Source organism: Phyllobates terribilis, unplaced genomic scaffold (assembly GCF_046119375.1).
Source record: "Phyllobates terribilis strain yellow unplaced genomic scaffold, ASM4611937v1 Scaffold_11__3_contigs__length_659146591, whole genome shotgun sequence".
NCBI lineage: Eukaryota > Metazoa > Chordata > Amphibia > Anura > Dendrobatidae > Phyllobates > Phyllobates terribilis.
The window spans coordinates 412,982,433-413,003,355 of NW_027362771.1; the positions used below are offsets into that span (position 1 = coordinate 412,982,433).

The 20,923-nt window shown below is 43.9% G+C and overlaps 1 protein-coding gene across 3 annotated transcripts in view; it reads right to left on the reverse strand.

The window, feature by feature from the left end:
• Window positions 1–20,923, reverse strand: part of FAM227B (family with sequence similarity 227 member B) — a 600,742-nt gene that overhangs the window by 75,638 nt on the left and 504,181 nt on the right. For all 3 annotated transcript variants that reach the window (XM_073653079.1, XM_073653078.1, XM_073653080.1), the window contains 3 exons: window positions 20,167–20,244; window positions 18,529–18,603; window positions 12,872–12,932 (listed from right to left, as the gene is read on the reverse strand). In XM_073653079.1, the coding sequence (XP_073509180.1) occupies window positions 12,872–12,932; window positions 18,529–18,603; window positions 20,167–20,244 (214 nt within the window). The remainder of the gene's footprint in view (window positions 1–12,871; window positions 12,933–18,528; window positions 18,604–20,166; window positions 20,245–20,923) is intronic.

Genomic DNA, 20,923 nt, shown 5'->3' on the forward strand with positions numbered 1-20,923 from the left:
TGGCATGACAAGATCTCCAAGGCGTGAGTGGCGAGCTCCGGCAATTTTTCAAGATTGGAATACCAAAATGAGCAAGGGTCCAGTGACACAGTCATGGCTTCGATGTTCACTTGGAGATTCTCCTGTACCATCCTCTCTAGGCATTGACTATGTGTCAGACTTCTTGTCTCCTGTGGCCTTGCAAAGGATGGTCTAAAAAAGTGGTGAAACGATTCCACAAAATTGCTGTTACCAGCAGATACTGTGTTACTGTTACTGTTTGAGTGATGAAGACTCGACAGTCCCACCGTTGGCAAGTTAGAACTGTGAGATTCACTACGTGCACCACTGGTGTTTTGTGGAAAAGCACATGTAAGATTCTGCAACAGATACTCCTGCATTCGTCAATACCTTTTTATGGCAGGAATTATTTTGGCAAATATACTTTTGTACCGGGGATCTAAGAGTGTGGCAACCCAGTAGTCGGGATTACTTCGAATTCTGACAATCCGGGGGTCATGTTGCAGGTAGTGCAGCAAGAAGGCACTCATGTGTCTTGCGCATCCAGAAGGACCAAGTCCTTGTTGTGTTGGTAGCGAGGTAAGAATCATGCTTCCTTCCTCTGCCCTCTCCCTCTAACCTCGCACAACAGAAATGTGATCAAGGTCTCCCTCATCTGATGAGTCTTCCATGCCCATTGCCAGTTCGTCCTCCACTTCTTCCTCGGCTCCTGCACCTTCCTCAACAGTTTGGCTGCTACCATGCGCCCTGGTTAATCCCTCTCCCCCACCCTCCCATGCCTGCCGCCTTGGTGCTGCCAACCGTCTGGACCTTGGAGATGTTATCCCTTCCGCATACGACTCCTCCTCTACTTCCTCCACCTCCTCTTGTCCCACCACCTGACTCCGAATTCTGTTTAACATGTGCTCCAGCATGTAAATCACCGTAATAGTCATGCTGATAATGGCATCGTCAGCACTAAACATCTTCGTCGCCATTTCAAGACTGTGCAGAAGGGTGCATAGGTCCCTGATCTGAGACCACTCCTCCAGCGTGATTTGCCCCACCTCTGGATCTCGTTGGCCCAGGCTATACGTCAGAACGTATTGCACCAGGGCTTGTCGGTGCTGCCACAGTCGCTGCAACATGTGCAGAGTTGAATTCCACCGTGTCGGCACATCGCATTTCAGCCGATGAACTGGCAGGCCCAACGACTTCTGTAGAGATGTAAGTCGTTGAACTGCGGGATGCGAACGGCGGAAGTGAGCACACAGCGACCGTGCACTCTGCAGAAGGCCATCTAGTCCGGGATAGTGGGCTAAAAATTGCTGGACAACCAGGTTCAACACGTGAGCCATACAAGGCACGTGTGTGACATTGCCCCGGCGAAGTGCCGCACCCAGGTTTCAGCATTGTCGCACATGGCCTTCCCTGGTTGCAGGTCCAGTGGAGACAACCTTTCATGAAACTGGGTCTCCAGAGCTGACCAAAACTCCTCAGCTGTGTGACTCACATTTCCCAGACATTTCAAAGTAAACACTGATGCGTTGAGCCCTGCTGCCAGCATAGTAAGGAGGTGTGCAGGATTCCTTCTGCGCAGTTAGAAAGCAGGTGGCATTACCAGACAGGCTTTGGGTGCAGGTGGAGGACCGAGAGGAGGTTGAGGAGGCAGAAGCAGTGGAGGAAGTTCGAGATAAAGAGGATTAACACACAACTCGTGGGGACGGTAAGACTTGGACAGCAGCCCCTTGTCCTGCTGTCACCATAGTTACCCAGTGCCCAGTCAGCGACATGTAACGCCCCTGTCCATGCCTTCTCGTCCAAGTGTCTGTGGTGAAGTGCACCCTGTCACACACAGAGTTTCTCAAAGAAGCGGTGATGTTGTGTGCGACATGCTAGTGGAGCGCAGGCACACCTTTCTTTGAGAAGTAGTGCCGACTGGGCATCTGGTACTGGGGCACTGTGACGGACATAAGGTCTTGAAAATCCTCTGTGTCCTCCAGGTGGAAAGGCAGCATTTCTGTAGCCAACAGCTTGCAGATGGTGAAATTCAACCTCTTAGCTTTCTCATGGCTAGGAGGAAATGGTCTTTTACTTTTCCACATCTGAGGGACCGAGGGCTGGCTGTTGTGCTTAGACGGTGTTGAGTAGGGTGTCCCCGGCAACTGCCGGTCTGTGAGGAAGATGCAGGCGGACATGTTAGGTTGCCTTGATCCAAAGGTGGTGCTCTCGATGTCGGAGAGCGCTCAACACTAGCAGGTGTTTCCACTTCCCAATGAACTGACGACCTGCCAATCACACTGGCTGTTGCGGGTAAAGAGGTGGCAGGTCTGCGTCCAAAAACATGTGTGACTGCTGTCCCCCCAGTCACAGAGGATGAAGAGGCTGCGGATGCACAAGATGGGGCAGACGGTGGTTGGCCCAGCCGGCTAGGCCGCATTGTAGCACAGTGAGCTTCCCACTGCAACTTATGCTTCATATCCATGTGACGGTACATGCATGAAGTACTCAAACTATGTATTTTTTGGCCTCTACTTAGCTTTTGCTGACAAATATTACAGATAACACGAGTTGGGTCATCCTTATCGATCTGAATAAATGCCCAGGCTATGCAAGGCTTAGAGTCCATGTGACCTGAAGAGCCACTACGACTTGTGGTCAGAGGCAGAGTTGTGGTTGAGGATGCAGTTGTTGACGTGCTTCCAGTACTCCGTCTCTGTTCAGGAAGGCGCAACCTAACCTCGTCGTCAATAGCATCTGTGATGCCCCGCTGCGCTTGGTATCACAGATCCTACAAGAGTGCATTGATGGAATCCTCCACAAGAGGCCCCCATAAACATTCACACATCTCCACCTTCCACCTCAGACCAGCAGAGGGAGCCCGTTAGGGATATAAATAGGGAAGGTGGAGCTAGGCAGTTCAGTTCCTCTGAAGAGTTCCTGCAGTAGAGAAGCCTAAGAGAGGTCAGTCTGCAGTGGAGCTCAGTCTAGTCTAGAGAACGCAGTTAATAGTTCAGCAGTGGAGCACGAGGCTCCTGCTTGCTAGATTCAGGGAGCCCAGATAGAGCTTAAGGTGTGCCTGTGCCGTAAGATCAGTGAAGCGCGGCAAGCTGCCGTTAGTGTGTATAGCCTAGTGAGGGCCCGAGTAGGCCGAAGGCGAGTGGCGAGTTAGTACATAAGGGGCAGAGGAACTTAACCAGCTCACCCCGAAGCATTTACCGGACACAGGATCCGAGCTTACCGGTATCTCTATGACCCAGTAAGGCATAACCGGAATCCCTGGAGAACTACAAGTCCCAGGATTGCTAAGGTGCTGATATGTAACAGAGCCAGGAGACGCTTAGGCCCCGCATACTGGGAGCGTGAACTCCAAGAGAAGGCCCTACCACAAGGTCAGCCAGCGCAGGACAGAGACAAAGTTAGGCCTAGCTCCAGGCAGGTCAGAAACTTACTACGCAGAGGCAAGAAACAGGAGGCCCTACACCCGCTCATTGGGGAGGATCCTGATATGCACCCTTCACCCTACAGTGCTCCGGGATGTGCCTGAATTTCCACCAGTAAAAGGTACTGAAGTGACTACCGTGTCCGTTCCCGTTCTTGCTCTGACCCAGCTGGGTCTCGCCTGTCCTGCATTCCCCCTGCATACGCTGCCCTGAGACCTAGCTCCACCTGTGGGGAGCTATACCATCGAGCTGCCTTATCACCGGCCTCAGTGGACTGCTGCAGCGCTGGTGCTTGTCACCAGATACCACAGGTGGCGTCATGAACTCTTATAAAATTAACAATTATCCACCCTTTTAAAGAGAGACCCCAGGGTACGGGCCAGGGAGCCGACCACCACGACATCCCCAAGGCCAGGCAAATGCCCGGGTACTGAGTCATCCCCATCCCCAGGGCTAGTCACATCCTCCTCCACCTCCTCTGCTGACCTCATCGACTGTCTGACTGTGGGTTGACAGTAAGTGGGATCTCCAACCTCGTCATCATCACCCTGTGTGTTATCACACCCGTCGCCCTCAGAGCCAACCTCTTCCTGCCCTGACCGAAAAGTCAAGTTGTCGCTCCAATCAGGTATTTGAGTCTCATCATCGTCTTCATCATTGTCTCCACCAACAGGAGTTACAGTTTGGGAACAAGGGTCTACATTATGCTCAGAACCTTCTTCATCTGGTCCTGGATCCAACTTATAAAGATTCTGGGCATCGGATCAGATCATTTCCTCATCTGGATTAACAGAAGCTCTGGAGCAGACCTCCGTTTCCCAGGCTATAGTATGAGTAAACAGCTGGGCAGACTCAGCCATCTGTGTTACCCCATACTCAGACGGGCAGCTGGAGACTTGGGAGCTGTGAGGAAGCAAGTGCGATTGGGGTGACACTTCTGAGGACTGGAGTATTTGTGATGTTGAAATTGAGGTGATGGAGAGCCCACTTGAAGGAGCACTTGATATCCGTTGAAGCACCTGCTGTTTTTGTGCCTCATCTAGAATTTGTAGCGATGGGCGTGTCCGTAAGAATGGGATCGTATCACATTGTCCACGAAAAGAAGTCGACATCTTAGTTTGGCTGGAAGATGGTCTTTCTTCTGCAGATGTTACTCCCCCCCCCACCGTGGGGGGCCTCGACCCACCGGCGGACAGGCACCAGTATTGGGATAGGGGGGCTGGCCGTCAGGGTCCACCGCGGCTCTGGCACAAACCCGGCGACACAGAGGTGGCACAGGCAGGAACGGACTGGCCGTGTCGGCTTCTCACTTTTTGGATTTTAGAAGGGCATGACATGCCTATATCTGTGTCTCCCCCTCCTTTTACTCCTCCACCTCTTTTCTTTTCGCATGACTATATGTACTTGTCACTTTTCCATGTGTTAGTTGTGTCTTCTGAGCAGTTTGTCAGCTTTTGGACACCTTTGAAGGTGTTTTCTATGTGTTTCTATGTGTTTTTGTTTGCCTGCCATTGGTTTTAACGGTGTTCGAAGGTGTTCGACGAACAGTTCGACGAACAGTTCGGCGAACACACGGGTGTTCGACGAACCGAACCGAACTCGAACACTACGGGGGTGGCTCAACACTAGTGACTACCTCTAGAAGCTCATCAAGAGAATGCCAAGAGTGTGCAAAGCAGTCATCAAAGCAAAAGTTGGCTACTTTGAAGAACCCAGAATACAAGACATATTTTCAGTTGTTTCACACTTATTTGTTAAGTATATAATTCCGCATGTGTTAATTCATAGTTTTGATGCCTTCAGTGTGAATGTACAATTTTCATAGTCATGAAAATACAGAAAAATCTTAAAATGAGAAGGTGTGTCCAAACTTTTGGTCTGTACTGTATATATATATATATATATATATATATATACAGTACAGACCAAAAGTTTGGACACACCTTCTCATTTAAAGATTTTTCTGTATTTTCATGACTATGAAAATTGTACATTCACACTGAAGGCATCAAAACTATGAATTAACACATGCGGAATTATATACTTAACAAAAATTGTGAAACAACTGAAAATATGTCTTATATTCTAGGTTCTTCAAAGTAGCCACCTTTTGCTTTGATGACTGCATTGCACACTCTTGGCATTCTCTTGATGAGTTTCAAGAGGTAGTCACCGGAAATGGTTTTCACTTCACAGGTGTGCCCTGTCAGGTTTAATAAGTGGGATTTCTTGCCTGATAAATGGGGTTGGGACCATCAGTTGTGTTGTGCAGAAGTCTGGTGGATACACAGCTGATAGTCCTACTGAATAGACTGTTAGAATTTGCATTATGGCAAGAAAAAAGCAGCTAAGTAAAGAAAAACGAGTGGCCATCATTACTTCAAGAAATGAAGGTCAGTCAGTGCAAAAAATTTGGAAAACTTTGAAAGTGTCCCCAAGTGCAGTTGCAAAAACCATCAAGCGCTACAAAGAAACTGGCTCACATGAGGACCGCCCCAGGAAAGGAAGACCAACAGTCACCTCTGCTTCTGAGGATAAGTTTATCCGAGTCACCAGCCTCAGAAATCGCAGGTTAACAGCAGCTCAGATTAGAGACCAGGTCAATGCCACACAGAGTTCTAGCAGCAGACACATCTCTTGAACAACTGTTAAGAGGAGACTTTGTGCAGCAGGCCTTCATGGTATAATAGCTGCTAGGAAACCACTGCTAAGGACAGGCAACAAGCAGAAGAGACTTGTTTTGGGCTAAAGAACACAAGGAATGGACATTAGACCAGTGGAAATCTGTGCTTTGGTCTGATGAGTCCAAATTTGAGATCTTTGGTTCCAACCACCGTGTCTTTGTGCGACGCAGAAAAGGTGAACGGATGGACTCTACATGCCTGGTTCCCACCATGAAGCATGGAGGAGGAGGTGTGATGGTGTGGGGGTGCTTTGATGGTGACACTGTTGGGGATTTATTCAAAATTGAAGGCATACTGAACCAGCATGGCTACCACAGCATCTTGCAGCGGCATGCTATTCCATCCGGTTTGCGTTTAGTTGGGCCATCATTTATTTTCCAACAGGACAATGACCCCAAACACACCTCCAGGCTGTGTAAGGGCTATTTGACCAAGAAGGAGAGTGATGGGTTGCTACACCAGATGACCTGGCCTCCACAGTCACCAGACCTGAACCCAATCGAGATGGTTTGTGGTGAGCTGGACCGCAGAGTGAAAGCAAAAGGGCCAATGAGTGCTAAGCATCTCTGGGAACTCCTTCAAGATTGTTGGAAGACCATTTCCGGTGACTACCTCTTGAAGCTTATCAAGAGAATGCCAAGAGTGTGCAAAGCGGACATCAAAGCAAAAGGTGGTTACTTTGAAGAACCTAGAATATAAGACATATTTTCAGTTGTTTCACACTTTTTGTTAAGTATATAATTCCACATGTGTTAATTCATAGTTTTGATGCCTTCAGTGTGAAAGTACAATTTTCATAGTCATGAAAATACAGAAAAATCTTTAAATGAGAAGGTGTGTCCAAACTTTTGGTCTGTACTGTATATATATATATATATATATATATATATATATATTTGCCTAAAATACAAAGGAAATGTGTCATCTTTAACTTTTTAACTTTAGGCCTTTATAGATCATTTCATCTTCAACGTTCACAATAACAGTAATATTGACCATGGATGCCCACATGCAACTGTATGGTATCTACAGAAATTCCCTTGCATCCTAGGAAGTGACACATTTGATGAATGCTGGAGAAAACATGAAAAGTGGGTTACTAATAAAATCAACAACTAGAATGTTAAATTGACTTTACAATAATCAATACCTATTTTAGGATTATACAATAGTAAAGTTTCCTATTTACCACAACTGTGTCCTCTGTAATAAGTAGCAATTTCACTATACTTTATACATTTATTTTAACTAATACATTCTGCCATCTTCTTGTGCAAGCAGTAATTTAAAAAAAAAAAATCTTCAAAATTCTTGTCCTTTCCATCTAATCACATGAAGAACATCACCTGTTGCTTTACTATGACCAGTCTACCATGTGTATTATTATTACTATTATTTATGGTTTATGACTTGGATAAAAATCTAGATCTCTACTATGGTGTTATTAATCCATTATTTTATATTCATTAACACTATGCTTGCTCTTCAGACATTTTTATAATGTGATATGCAGTACTGTGCAACAGTTTTAGGCAGGTGTAGGGGAAATACTGCAAAATAACAAAGGTTTCAAAAATAGAATTGTTAATAGTTTATTTTTATGAATTAACAAAATTGAAAGAGAATAAACAAAAGAGAAATATAAAGCAAAATCAACATTTGGTGCGACGACCTTTTTACTTTTTGTAAGTAGCTTGGCTGGGAGATTGTTCCAAACATGATGGAGAACTAACCACAGATCTGTGGATATAGGGTTGTACAAATCTTTCTGTCTCTTCATTTAATAGCAGACAGACTCGATGTTGAGATCAGGGCTTTGTAGCGGCCATATAATCACTTATTTACCCTGAAAATAGAAAATAGCTCTAAATAACATTGGCTGTATGTTTCTGGTCATTTTCCTGCTGCCTGCAGACACTAATTATTGTACTGCTCTTCAGCCATTTGGCAAACAAACTTCTGTCTGTTAAAGCCAAGTATTTCAAATTTTGACTCATCAGTCCAGAGCTATTGCTGCCATTATTCTGAACACCAGTTCCCAAGTTTTTGTGCATAGCTGAGTCGCTTGACCTTGTCTCCATGTAAAGGATATGGCTTTTTGGCCGCAATTTTTCCATGGAGACCACTTTTGGTCAGACTTTTACAAATAGTAGACGGATATAGCTAGGTCACACTGATTGTTCCCAGTTCTGAGCTGATGGCAATGCTGGACATCTTCCAATTTTGAAGTGAAGAAAAACATGATGTGTCTTTCATCTGTTGCACTAAGTTTCCTTGGCTGACACCAGCATCTATTGTCTTCAAATTGGCCATGTCTTGGTGCTTCTTTAACCCCTTTACAACCCAAGGTGGTTTGCACGTTAATGACCAGGCCAATTTTTACAATTCTGACCACTGTCACTTTATGAGGTAATTACTCTGGAACGCTTCAACGGATCCCACTGATTCTGAGAATGTTTTTTCGTGACATATTGTACTTCAAGATTGTGGTAAAATTTCTTCGATATCACTTGTGATTATTTGTGAAAAAAACTGAAATTTGGTGAAAATTTTGAAAATTTAGCAATTTTCAAAATTTGAATTTTTATGCCCTTAAATCAGAGAGATATGTCACACAAAATAGTTAATAAATAACTTTTCCCACAAGTTTACTTTACATCAGCACAATTTTGGAACCAACATTTTTTTTTGTTATGGAGCTATAAGGGTTAAAAGTTGACCAGCGATTTCTCATTTTTCCAACAAAATTTACAAAACCATTTTTCTAGGGACCACATCACATTTGAAGTCACTTTGAGAGGTCTTTATGACAGAAAATACCCAAAAGTGACACCATTCTAAAAACTGCACCCCTCAAGGTGCTCAAAACCACATTCAAGAACTTTTTTAACCCTTCACGTGCTTCACAGGAATTTTTGGAATGTGGAAGAAAAAAAATGAACATTTAACTTTTTTCACAAAAATGTTACTTTAGACACAATTTTTTTTATTTTCACAGGGGTAACAGGATAAAATGGACCCCAAAATTTGTTGTGCACGCAGATACCCCATATGTGGGGAAAAATCACTGTTTGGGCGCACGGCAGGGCTCGGAAGGGAAGGAGCGCCATTTGAATTTTCGATTGTAAAATTTGCTTGAATAACTAGCGGATGCCATGTTGCGTTTGGAGAGCCCCTGATGTGCCTAAACAGTGGAAACCCCCCACAAGTGAACCTATTTTGGAAACTAGACCCCCCTGGGAACTTATCTAGATGGGTGGTGAGCATTTTGAACCCCCAGGTGCTTCACAAATTAATCTGTAAAAACGAAAAAGTATTTTTTTTCCACTTTTTCATTTTTACGAATCAATTTGTGAAGCACCTGGGGGTTCCAAGTGCTCACTATGCATCTAGATAGGTGCCTTTGGGGGTCTAGTTTCCAAAATGGGGTAACTTGTGGGGGAGCTCCAATGTTTAGGCACACAGGGGCTCTCCAAAAGCGACATGGGGTCCGCTAACAAATTGAATGGAAAATCGGCTCAAATTGTTAGCGGACACCATGTTGCGTTTGGAGAGCCCCTGTGTGCCTAAACATTGGAGCTCCCCCACAAGTGACCCCATTTTAGAAACTAGACCCCCCCAAGGCACCTATTTAGATGCATAGTGAGCACTTGGAACCCCCAGGTGCTTCACAAATTGATTCGTAAAAATGAAAAAGTGGAAAAAAAACACTTTATTTTTACGGATTAATTTGTGAAGCACCTGGGGGTTCCAAGTGCTCACTATGCATCTAGATAGGTGCCTTGGGGGGTCTAGTTTCCAAAATGGGGTCACTTGTGGGGGAGCTCCAATGTTTAGGCACACAGGGGCTCTCCAAACACAACATGGTGTCCGCTAACAGTTTGAGCCGATTTTCCATTCAATTTGTTAGTGGATACCATGTCGCGTTTGGAGAGCCCCTGTGTGCCTAAACAGTGGAAACCCCCCACAAGTGACTCCATTTTGGAAACTAGACCCCTCAAGGATTTTATCAAGGGGCATAGTGAACATTTTGAACCCAGAGGTATGACACAGAATTTGATAACATTAGGTCATCATATTGAATAAGCTGTCATTAGTCTTGAGCGCAAGTGCTCGCTACTTGAGTTTGCATTGGGTACTCGGGTATGCACCATGTACTGCGTGTGCTCGATTGACATGCTCGAGTCCCTGCCCCGCATGTTTCACGGTTATTAGACACCCAAAAACAAACATGCGGGGATCGCTCATGCATGGCAGGCAATCCCCGCAAAGTTTTTTTTGGCCGTGAAGCATATGGGGTGGAGACTCAAGCATGTCACTCAAATACCCACGATACTCAATGCATACCAGAGCACCCGATGCAAACTCAAGTAGTGAGCACTTGCGCTCAACACTAGTCGCCATATCGTCATCTTTTTTTCTTACTTTTGAAAACAATCCCAACCCCATCACAACCCTAACCCCAACCCTAACCCCAACCCCAGCCCTAACCCCAACCCCAGCCCTAACCTTAGCCCAACCCTAACCCTAGCCCAACCCTAACCCTAGCCCAACCCTAACCCTAGCCCAACCCTAACCCTAGCACAACCCTAACCCTAGCACAACCCTAACCCTAGCACAACCCTAACCCGAGAGTTTATTTTTTACGCCGTTCCTCGTGCAGTATAAGTGATTAGACGACTTTATTCTTTGGGTCGGTGCGATTACAGCGATAGCAGAATCATATCGAGTTTTTATGATTGACAGCTGTCACACACTAAAAGACGCAGTTTTTGTAAAATCTATTTTTTGCATCGCCTTATTTTGAGAGCTATAATTTTTCCATATTTCGGCTGACAGTCATGTGATGGCTTGTTTTTTGAGGGATGAGTTGACGTTTTTATTGGTGCCATTTTCAGACACGTGACATTTTTTGATCGCTTTCTATTCCGATTTTTGGGAGGCAGAATAAACAAAAACCAACAATTCAGGAATTGTTTTTTTGGGGATTTTTTTTATTCTGTTCCGCATGTGGTAAAATTTATAAGGCAGCTTTATTCTTCGGGTCAGTACGTTTACAGCGGTACCACATTTATATTGTTTTTCTATGTTTTGGCGCTTTTACACAACAAAAGCTATTTTATAGAAATAATTATTTTTTTGCATCGCTTTATTCTGAGAGCTATAACTTTTTGATTTTTCGGCTGATGGAGCTGTATGGCGGCTTGTTTTTTGTGGGACGAGATTACGTTTTCAGTGGTACCATTTTTTATTTATATTCGTCTTTTTGATTGCGTGTTATTCCATTTTTTGTTTGGCAGCATGATGATAAAGCATTGTTTTTTGCTTCGTTTTTTATTTTTATTTTTTTACCGTGTTCACTGAAGGGGTTAACTAGTGGGACAGTTTTATAGGTCAGGTCGTTCCGGATGCGGCGATACTAAATATGTGTACTTTTATTGTTTGTTTGCTTTTTTTTAATAATAATATTTATTGATGGGTACATTATATTTTTATTTTTGGTGGATTATTTTTTTTATTTTTTTTTAAATATTTTTACAATTTTTTTAAATTTTTTTTCACTTTCTGACAGTTTTTACACTTTTTTACTTTGTCCCACTCTGGGACTTTCACTTTTTTTATTCTGATCGCCTGCATAGCATAGGGATGGAGCACCATCCCTGTGCCATGCAGGCAGTCAGCGCTTCACAGTGAGAAGATTGTTTGATCGTGCACTGCGCATGACCAAACGATGTTCCTGCTGCCTGGTGACCCGGATGTTGTCATGACGACATCGGGTCGTCATGGCAACACCCGGGAAGCCGCGGCAGACAGCGCTGGAGGCCAGAAGAGGAGGTGAGTATTGCGATCACATCACCTTGCCACCGCAATGCTGCGATCGACTTCGATCGCAGCATTGCGGGGGTTAATGTGCCGGGAGCGGTGCGGGACCGCTTCCTGCACATAGTACCGGGTGTCAGCTGTGTCAATCAGCTGACACCCGGCGGCGATCACGCCCACACAGCCTGTGTGCGCGCGCGATCGCGATGACATACTAATACGGGTCAGGCTCTTAAGTCCCAGGGCACAGACGCGTATTAATACGTCATGGGTTGTAAAGGGGTTAAAAGAGATTGAACCGCACAACTTGAAAGCTCATGCTGCTTAACATCTTTGCGTAGAAGAGACCTTCCTGATTCAGAATACGTGCCTTGTGTCTGTTGGTGTGCTCAGTCTTGCCAAGGTGTATGGCCTGTGACAAAAGCTATCTTCCAGAACCTCACCTTATTAGCACAGTTGGGCTGTACCACATCTATGTTAAAGCCTCTTACACAGGTGTTTTTGTTTCAGTTGATGACGGTGTTTCAACTTACATATGGAAATGATGATCGTTATCACCTGTTTGGTATAATTGGTTACTAGAATATACCTGACTAGAATCCTACAAAATGCCTAACAATATGCAAGTTTACCCAAAAGAATTGATGCTGTTTTGAAGGCAAAGGGTGGTCATACAAAATATTGATTTTATTTAGATTTCTTTTTTGTTTATTCACTTTCCATTTTGTTAATTGATAAAATAAACTATTAACACTTCTATTTTTGAAAGCATTTTTAATTTGCAGCATTTTCTTCACAACTGCCTAAAACTTTTGCACAGTATTCTACCTTCACAGATTAACATAATAATTTTACATATGATATAGTGTATGACATATTATTCTTCACAACTCTGGCTAGAAATCATATTACTGTAATTAAAACATTTAAAAATTCTTAGCATACCAGTCTCTCCAAAAGAAGTGTGCTATTCAGCTTTACACCACTTGAAAGTTCTTGTTTCATTCTACAAAGAATATATAGCAGAACAATAACATATTAATGATTTACATAGTTTTTATAGAAGTATGAAGAGCCCTTCATTAGATAATGCTTCATTTATTTTATATAATCCATAGCTACATAGAAGCAAATTGTGCCACCTTTTTAAAATGTACTGGCATCTATTGGATTTATCCATTAGACGGAGGCAGATATATTCCTTGCTCCCTGAATGACCACACTGACTCCTGCTGCAGTTAAAAGTAACCTGTTAGGATGATTTTGCTGCTGATTCAAGTGGCATCACTAGATTCAAGTTAGATCAGTGACTGAAGAAGCAACACATACCCTGACTCTGGATTAGGTGTTTGCATGTTCCATTTTTATTTTTATTTTTGTGTTATTGGTGAAGTCTACTATTTAAGAGGTACGATGCCCGGGTCTTTACAATACTGCTGCTGAATTCTAAAGATTAATATGATTATAATAGAATTATAAAGAATATGGAAACAAGGTTATATTCTGGTGAAACTTGAATTGTATTATCATCATCAATGACACATCATAAGTCACTTCATAATTCCAGTATCGCAAAATGTAGTGTAAATTGGGAATCAGATGACAGATAGATGTTTTAAAGGCAGGGGCGGACACAGCCCCCCCCCTGCCCTTCATAGGGGGCATGAAGGCCCCCCCCCCGTGCATCTCTGATTCCCCCCACTCCTAGTTAATTCATTGTATTTAAAAAAAATAAAACTTGTTATACTTACCCCCAGGGCCAGCTCCAGGTTTTTGTGGGCCCTGGGCGACAGAGTTTCAGTGGGCCCCTTTAACACATACCATGATTCATGATGCACAGATACCACAGAGAAATAAATAAATATATATATATATATATATATATATATATATATATATATATATATATATATATATATATATATATATATATATATTGTAAGGCAGCGCTAGTCATCATACTGGGGGTAACTCACTTCGCTGCGTCAATCAATGCACACGTGCAATGTCTTTACGTTTTCACCACAATGCAGTTTATTATTTCGGCATAAACCGCTAGTCACACAGTCCATCTTAGTATACTCCCGGCATGTTTACACCTATCACCTCCGGGAGCTTCTCAAGTGGCAGACCGGCATATTACACACATCACAATTCATGAGCCAAGTGGCACACAGGCCCACTTGCTCCAGGTTACAGCTTACGGCAAGGTAATAAAGTAGCAATGTTCGTATCACAATGTCCATATAGCACAGGGTATTACCTTTGCTGGGTTTAGCTGTCTCAGTCCATTACGCTTGCCACCACTGTGGCTTTGTGGCTTCCCAGGTAGGGGTCTCTAGCCGTCATCCCCTCAAAGGCCACTGACATCCACACAGGATCCAGGCTGCGCCTTTCAGGGTTCCTCAACAAGCTGGCTCTCCCTCAAAGGCCACTGGCATCCACACAGGATCCAGGCTCGACCTTCCAGGTACCAGGCTTCACTCCAAAGCCGCTGCCTTCCAAGGCCACTAGCATCCGCACAGGATCCAGTCTTTGCCTTCAGGCTGCCAGGCTTCACTCGGCCTCTCACAAACGGTGTGACACACACACACACACACACACACACACACACACACACACACACACACACACACACACACACACACACACACACACACACACACACACACACACGGAGCACAGGCCTCACGCCTCACACCGAACACACCTGTCTCAAATTAAGCAGGGTTTATATATGCTGTGCACAGACAGCCACATACTGACAGGACCTTGCTGATGTCACAGTCATGTGATCAGTCAGCTGTGTGTATAGGTCCTGTGTGCTGTCCCAGTCATGTGTACAGAGCTTTACTGTGCATACAGGACCTGTGTGATGTCACAGTCATGTGACCAGTCAGTTAAAGGGGAAGGTACATGGTCCGGTAAACACATCCTGGACCATTTACAGTAATGCTAGCAAGCTGCTGCATTACAATATATATATATATATATATATATATATATATATATATATAGTACAAGGCCAAGGATTTCACTTACTACATTACATGAGCGATATCTACTGTAAATTCTACAATAGCTCAGAAACCGGCGAATCCTCACAGCGCACAGTGCAGACCGGACAATATAGTTTTCCATACAGTATTATGGGCACCATATAATGCTCCATACAAGATACTGACCCCCTTATAATGCTCCATAAAGGATACTCGTCCCAATATAATGCTCCATACAGGATACTGGTCCCCATATAACGCTCCATACAGAATACTGTCCCCCATATAACGCTCCATACAGAATACTGACCCCCATATAACGCTCCATACAGAATATTGGCTCCCATATAACGCTCCATGCAGGCTGTTGCCCCCTTATAATGCCCCATTACACGAGCGATATCTATTGTAAATTCTACAATAGCTCAGAAACCGGCGAATCCTCACAGCGCACAGTGCAGACCGGACAGTATAGTCCTCCATACAGTATTGTGGGCACCATATAATGCTCCATACAGGATACTGACCCCCTTATAATGCTCCATACAGGATACTGGTCCCCATATAATGCTCAATACAGGATACTGGTCCCCATATAATGCTCCATACAGGATACTGGTCCCCATATAACACTGCATACAGAATACTGGCCCCCATATAACGCTCCATACAGAATACTGTCCCCCATATAACGCTCCATACAGAATACTGACACCCATATAACGCTCCATACAGAATATTGGCCCCCATATAACGCTCCATGCAGGCTGTTCCCCCCTTATAATGCCCCATGCAGGATGACACCCCCCTTTTAATGCCCTAAGCAGGATGTCACCTCTACCCCCCATAAAATGCCCCATGCAGGATGTCACCTCTCCCCCCCATAAAATGCCCATTGCAGGATGTCACTTCCCCCCTTTTCAATGCCCCATGCAGTATGTCAGACCATGCCCTCCCTTATAATGCCCCATGCAGGAGGTCACACACCCCCCCTCCTTATAATGCCCCATGCAGTATGTCACACACCCACCCTCTTTATAATGCCCCATGCAGGATGTCAATTCCCCCCTCCCCCTCTTATAATGCCCCATGCAGGATGTCACTTCCCCCCTTCCCCTCTTATAATGCCCCATGCAGGATGTCACACTCCCCCCCACCCCCATATAATGCCCCATGCAGGATGTCAATTCCCCCCTCCCCTCTTATAATGCCCCATGCAGGATGTCACACACCCCCACCCCCAAATAATGCCCCATGCAGGATGTCAAGTCCCCCTTCCCCCATATAAAGCCCCATGCAGGATGTCAATTCCCCCCTCCCCCTCTTATAATGCCCCATGCAGGATGTCACACCCCCTCCCTTATAATGCCCCATGCAGGATGTCACTTCCCCCCTTACCCTCTTATAATGCCCCATGCAGTATGTCACCCCCCCACCCCATATAATGCCCCATGCGGTATGTCACCCCCCCATATAATGCCCCATGCAGGATGTCACGCCCACTCTCCCCCCACCATATAATGCCCCATGCCCCCATACATAAAAAAAAAAATCAAATACTCACCTCACATCTCACCTGATGCTGATCCGGACTCCACAGCGTCGCCCACGTCCTCTGGCTGTGACAGCTGAGGAGAGATCGCGCGCGGTGTAAACATATCATCGCGCCCTCTGACCTGAGACGTCACAGTCAGAGGACGCGGAAGACGCTGCGGAGGCACGGGGAGTGGTAAGTATTGTGCCGGCGCCGTCACATGACCGGAGATGTCCCTGCGCTCAGCATGGGGCCGGGGGCCCATGCTAAGCGCAGGGACATCTCCGGTCATGTGACGGCGGGGGGTCCTGAGGGGGGGCACCATGAGGAGACGCACAAGAGGGGGGCCCCTACAGAGCTCTGAGGGGGCCCCGACAGCCCAGGCCCCATGCTGGAGTCAGGGCAGTCATGCCCTGATGGCGGCCCTGCTGGAGGCTGGAGGGGCCCCCTCTCCCTCGGGGGCCCCCGTTCAATTAATCGGCTGCACGGGCGGTAGGTCCGCCCCTGTTTAAAGGTGTTGTCCATTACATTCACATTGATGCCCTATCATATGACACATGTACATGCACATGACACGGACATGTCACTCGAGCACCCACGATACTCGGTGCATACCCGAGCACCCTAGGCAAACTCGAATAACAAGCACTTGCGCTCAACACTAGCTGCTATCACACAATAAAAACGTTTTTTTTTGCACAAACAAGTTATTGCATCACCATATTTTGAGAGCTATAATTTTTCCATATTTCGGCCGACAGGGCCATGTGAGGGCTTGTTTTTTGTGGGACGAGTTGACGTTTTTATTGATACCATTGTCGGTCACATAATGGTTTTTGATCGTTTTCTATTCCGATTTTTGGGAGGCAGAATGACCAAAAAACAACAATTCAGGAATAGTTTTTTGTTTTTGTTTTTATGTCGTTCACCGTATGGTAAAAGTGATGACAGGTTTATTCTTTGGATCAGTTTTAATTCAATCGATTGCAGAGATACCACATTTATTATTTTTTTTTATGTTTTGTTACTTTTACACAATAAAAACTATTTTATAGAAAAAATAATTGTTTTTGCATTGCTATATTCTGAGAGCTTTAGCTTTTTATTTTTCCACTGATGTTGCTGTATGGCAGCTTATTTTTTGCGGGACCAGATGACGTTTTCAGCTATACCATTTTTATTTCCATTCAACTTTTTGATCGCATTTTATTCCACTTTGTTTGACATTATGATGACAAAACATATTTATTTTTGCCACTTTTTTTTTTGCAGTGCTCACTGAAGGAATTAACTAGTGTGACAGTTTTATAGGTCGGGTCGTTGTAGACGCAGCGATACTAAATATGTGTCCATTTTTATTTATTTTTACATAAATATACCTATTTATTGGTATAATATTTTTTAATATTTTTTATTTATTTTGTGATTTTTGTTTATATTTTTACTATTATTTTTCTTTACCTTTCTACTTAGCCCCTCTATGGGACTTTAACTTTTATTAGTCTGATTGCTGATATAATGCATTGCAATGCACTAGCATTGCAATGCATTATACCTGTCAGTGTTGCACTGACAGAAGCCTCTAAGACAATGCTCTTGGAATGGTCTAAGCAGGTCACCATTGCTAGCAGACCCAGAGGTCATCATGACGACCTTGGGTTGCAATGACAATGATCAGGGCCTCGAAATAACATTGTGGAGATGCCAATCGGAAGGGAGAAGGAGCCCCCACCCACTCTTAGGCATTTAGGGGGTTAAACAGCCAGGGTCAGTGAGGACACCGCATCCTGGCTGTGACAGCCAGGGCTCGGCTATCACATAAGCCGAGCTCCCGGTGGCGATTACGCGGGCACAGTTCCTGTGTCGCGAACTATTGCCATGACGTACCATACATCAAAGGTCGGGAACACCTACCCAACCATGATGTATGCATATAACAAAGATCATGAAGGGGTTAAAGGTTGGTAATTTTTTGTATTCCTCCACGATATCTACAAAAAACAATGAAGCACTTTTCATTCAGTGGACTGATTGTTAAGTCTTCCTCATCATTGCACATCATGACTTACTTCTCAATTTTGTACTTCACATTCACATTCTGTTGCTGAATTTCTGCCAGTTCTTTTTGAGTTTTTGTCTCTAATCTAAGAATAGAAAAAAAATCTTAATTCATTAGTTTAATATTTGTTGTTTCTAAGTATACTAATCTTTATGGGGCTGATCACGTCAGACTTTTTCTTCTAACTGAGTTGTCCATACAAAATCATAGCAGAGACATGTGCTATATTGATCCGAATGTCGGATCACAGTCGTCAATGCAATTCTATGGGTCAGTGAAAAAATCTGACAGCACTCTCATGCCATCAATGTGCTGTCTGTTTTTCACTGACTGATAGGAGAAGGTGGAGAAACTTTTTTTTTCTCATCAGTGAAAATCTGACCAAACTCTGATGAAAATCACTGATGAGATGTGGTCCTTTTTTTCTCGTACTTCAAAAAACTGACACCTGAGTGAGGCCACATGTTTTGTAAAAAAAAATAGCAGGTAACTTACTATATACAATTAGCTAGCACATCAACACTGAATCCATAGTGGCAGCCTGCAAATGTGTGGGAAATTCATTACTGTAAGACTCTTATTGAGAACAATGAGCTGTGTTGCTCTGATTCATCACTCGTTGCTTTATTGAAGTCATATTTTTATGCCCCAGATTGAGCACAATGGCAGATAGTATTTGATGGCTTTTGTGCAAATACAATGGTGATTTTTTTTTGCTATTTTGATTTGTCTGGCAGTTCTTTAGAGTAAAAAGTCTCACCATCCTTCTAAAAAAGCCTTAAACCACCGCTTCACCGGTTTTGTTTTTTTTCACCGCTGGAGTGGTGCTTTAAGTCTAAGTCCCCAGCCCTCGGTCATATACTCACCCTCCAGCGTCTTCATAGTTTTTTCAGTTCTGCTCCGGTCCCCCAGCGCCATGTTGTGATAGTGGCTTCTGAATGGCCAGAAGTCAGAAGCTACATCTCATGCTCTCATTACAAGTCTATGAGAGCCAGAACGAGGCCAGAACGAGTCTCTCATAGACTTGTATTGTAAAGTGACCTCCGCACAGCTCCATGAAACACTGGAGCTGCGAACAGGTCACTTTTTGCCGGAGACGGACTGAAGCAACACTAGAAATGGATGAAGGCGGCGGCAGGTGAGTATCAGACAGGGCGCAGGGGATTTACATTTAAAGCACCACTCCACTAAAGCACTAAAAAAATGCCGGAATGGTGCTTTAAAATGCATGTTTATCATTAACTTTGCAAGAAAAAAAGTAAAAAAAACAACTGATTTTGGATTTCAGTGGGGTGCTTGGAGTACAGTTGCACAAAAAAATGGCAACCTTTTGAAAAGTTGCAAACGATAAATTAGGCTATAATATTTAGATAACCAAATCCACACTCCTAACGCTGCACAAAAAGCACAGATGAGACCAAGTAAACATAACGTTAAAAAAGGACACAAATTGAACAACGCCTAAGGCGCAAGTATAAAAAATCACTATTAGAAAAGAAAGAGCAAAAACAAAGATGATCTCCATTTATAACTTTATCAGTACATATTCATTTTACAAATGTAACTCATAAACACATATCACAGTTTGGCAAAATATAACAAAGCACATGTGTCTGCAAACACCTCCAAGTAAGAGAAGGGTACTCACATGTCGTAATCCTGTTGTAAACTCTTTCTAACTCTCTGAGTTTCTTTAATGATGTCTTCATAGGTTGGACCCACAGGCGTAATATAATCAAGTCAAGGAAATATAACATTTCTTTTCACTTTTTTTTTTTTAACAGTGACCTGAGATTGCTACTCTAAATAACTGTATGGAATATGCATGTTATATGCATGGAAAGTTACACAAGCTAGCCTCTTCCCCTTTGAGTCTCCCTATGTGCTCTTCTGAATCTCTCTATCGAGAGGCATCAGGGGGCAGCTTTCTCTGGGTGACATATTCATATACCATTGCAGCCAGGTGTGTTAGGAGAAGTCACTAATGGTGCAATGAAGACTATAAGTTGGCACTGGGGTACAGTTACTAACAGACCCCAAATTAGCTTTGGAATTAGACAAGATGTGCCAAATTTATAGTAGTGGCTCATACAGGTGATAAATTTGGTGCATCTTTAGACTGTCTGGTGTAACTTTCTTCCAAGTAAGTTCACATTAGTCAATTTTTTTAGCCAAAATTTTGGTACAATTTGGCGCATATTAAGACAAGCCCCTTAATAATTGTGGCACAATCCTGCATTATATACAAAGAGAACCAATAGAAAAATTCACCATTTCTGATATCACACACCCGAGTTTTTACATAAACTGTACCCATATATTTCTCCCCTATGCTGGCGATGTGACTCAGCAGGGAGTTACATTTTTTTATATATTTTGGAACTGACATCTGATTAAACCATTTT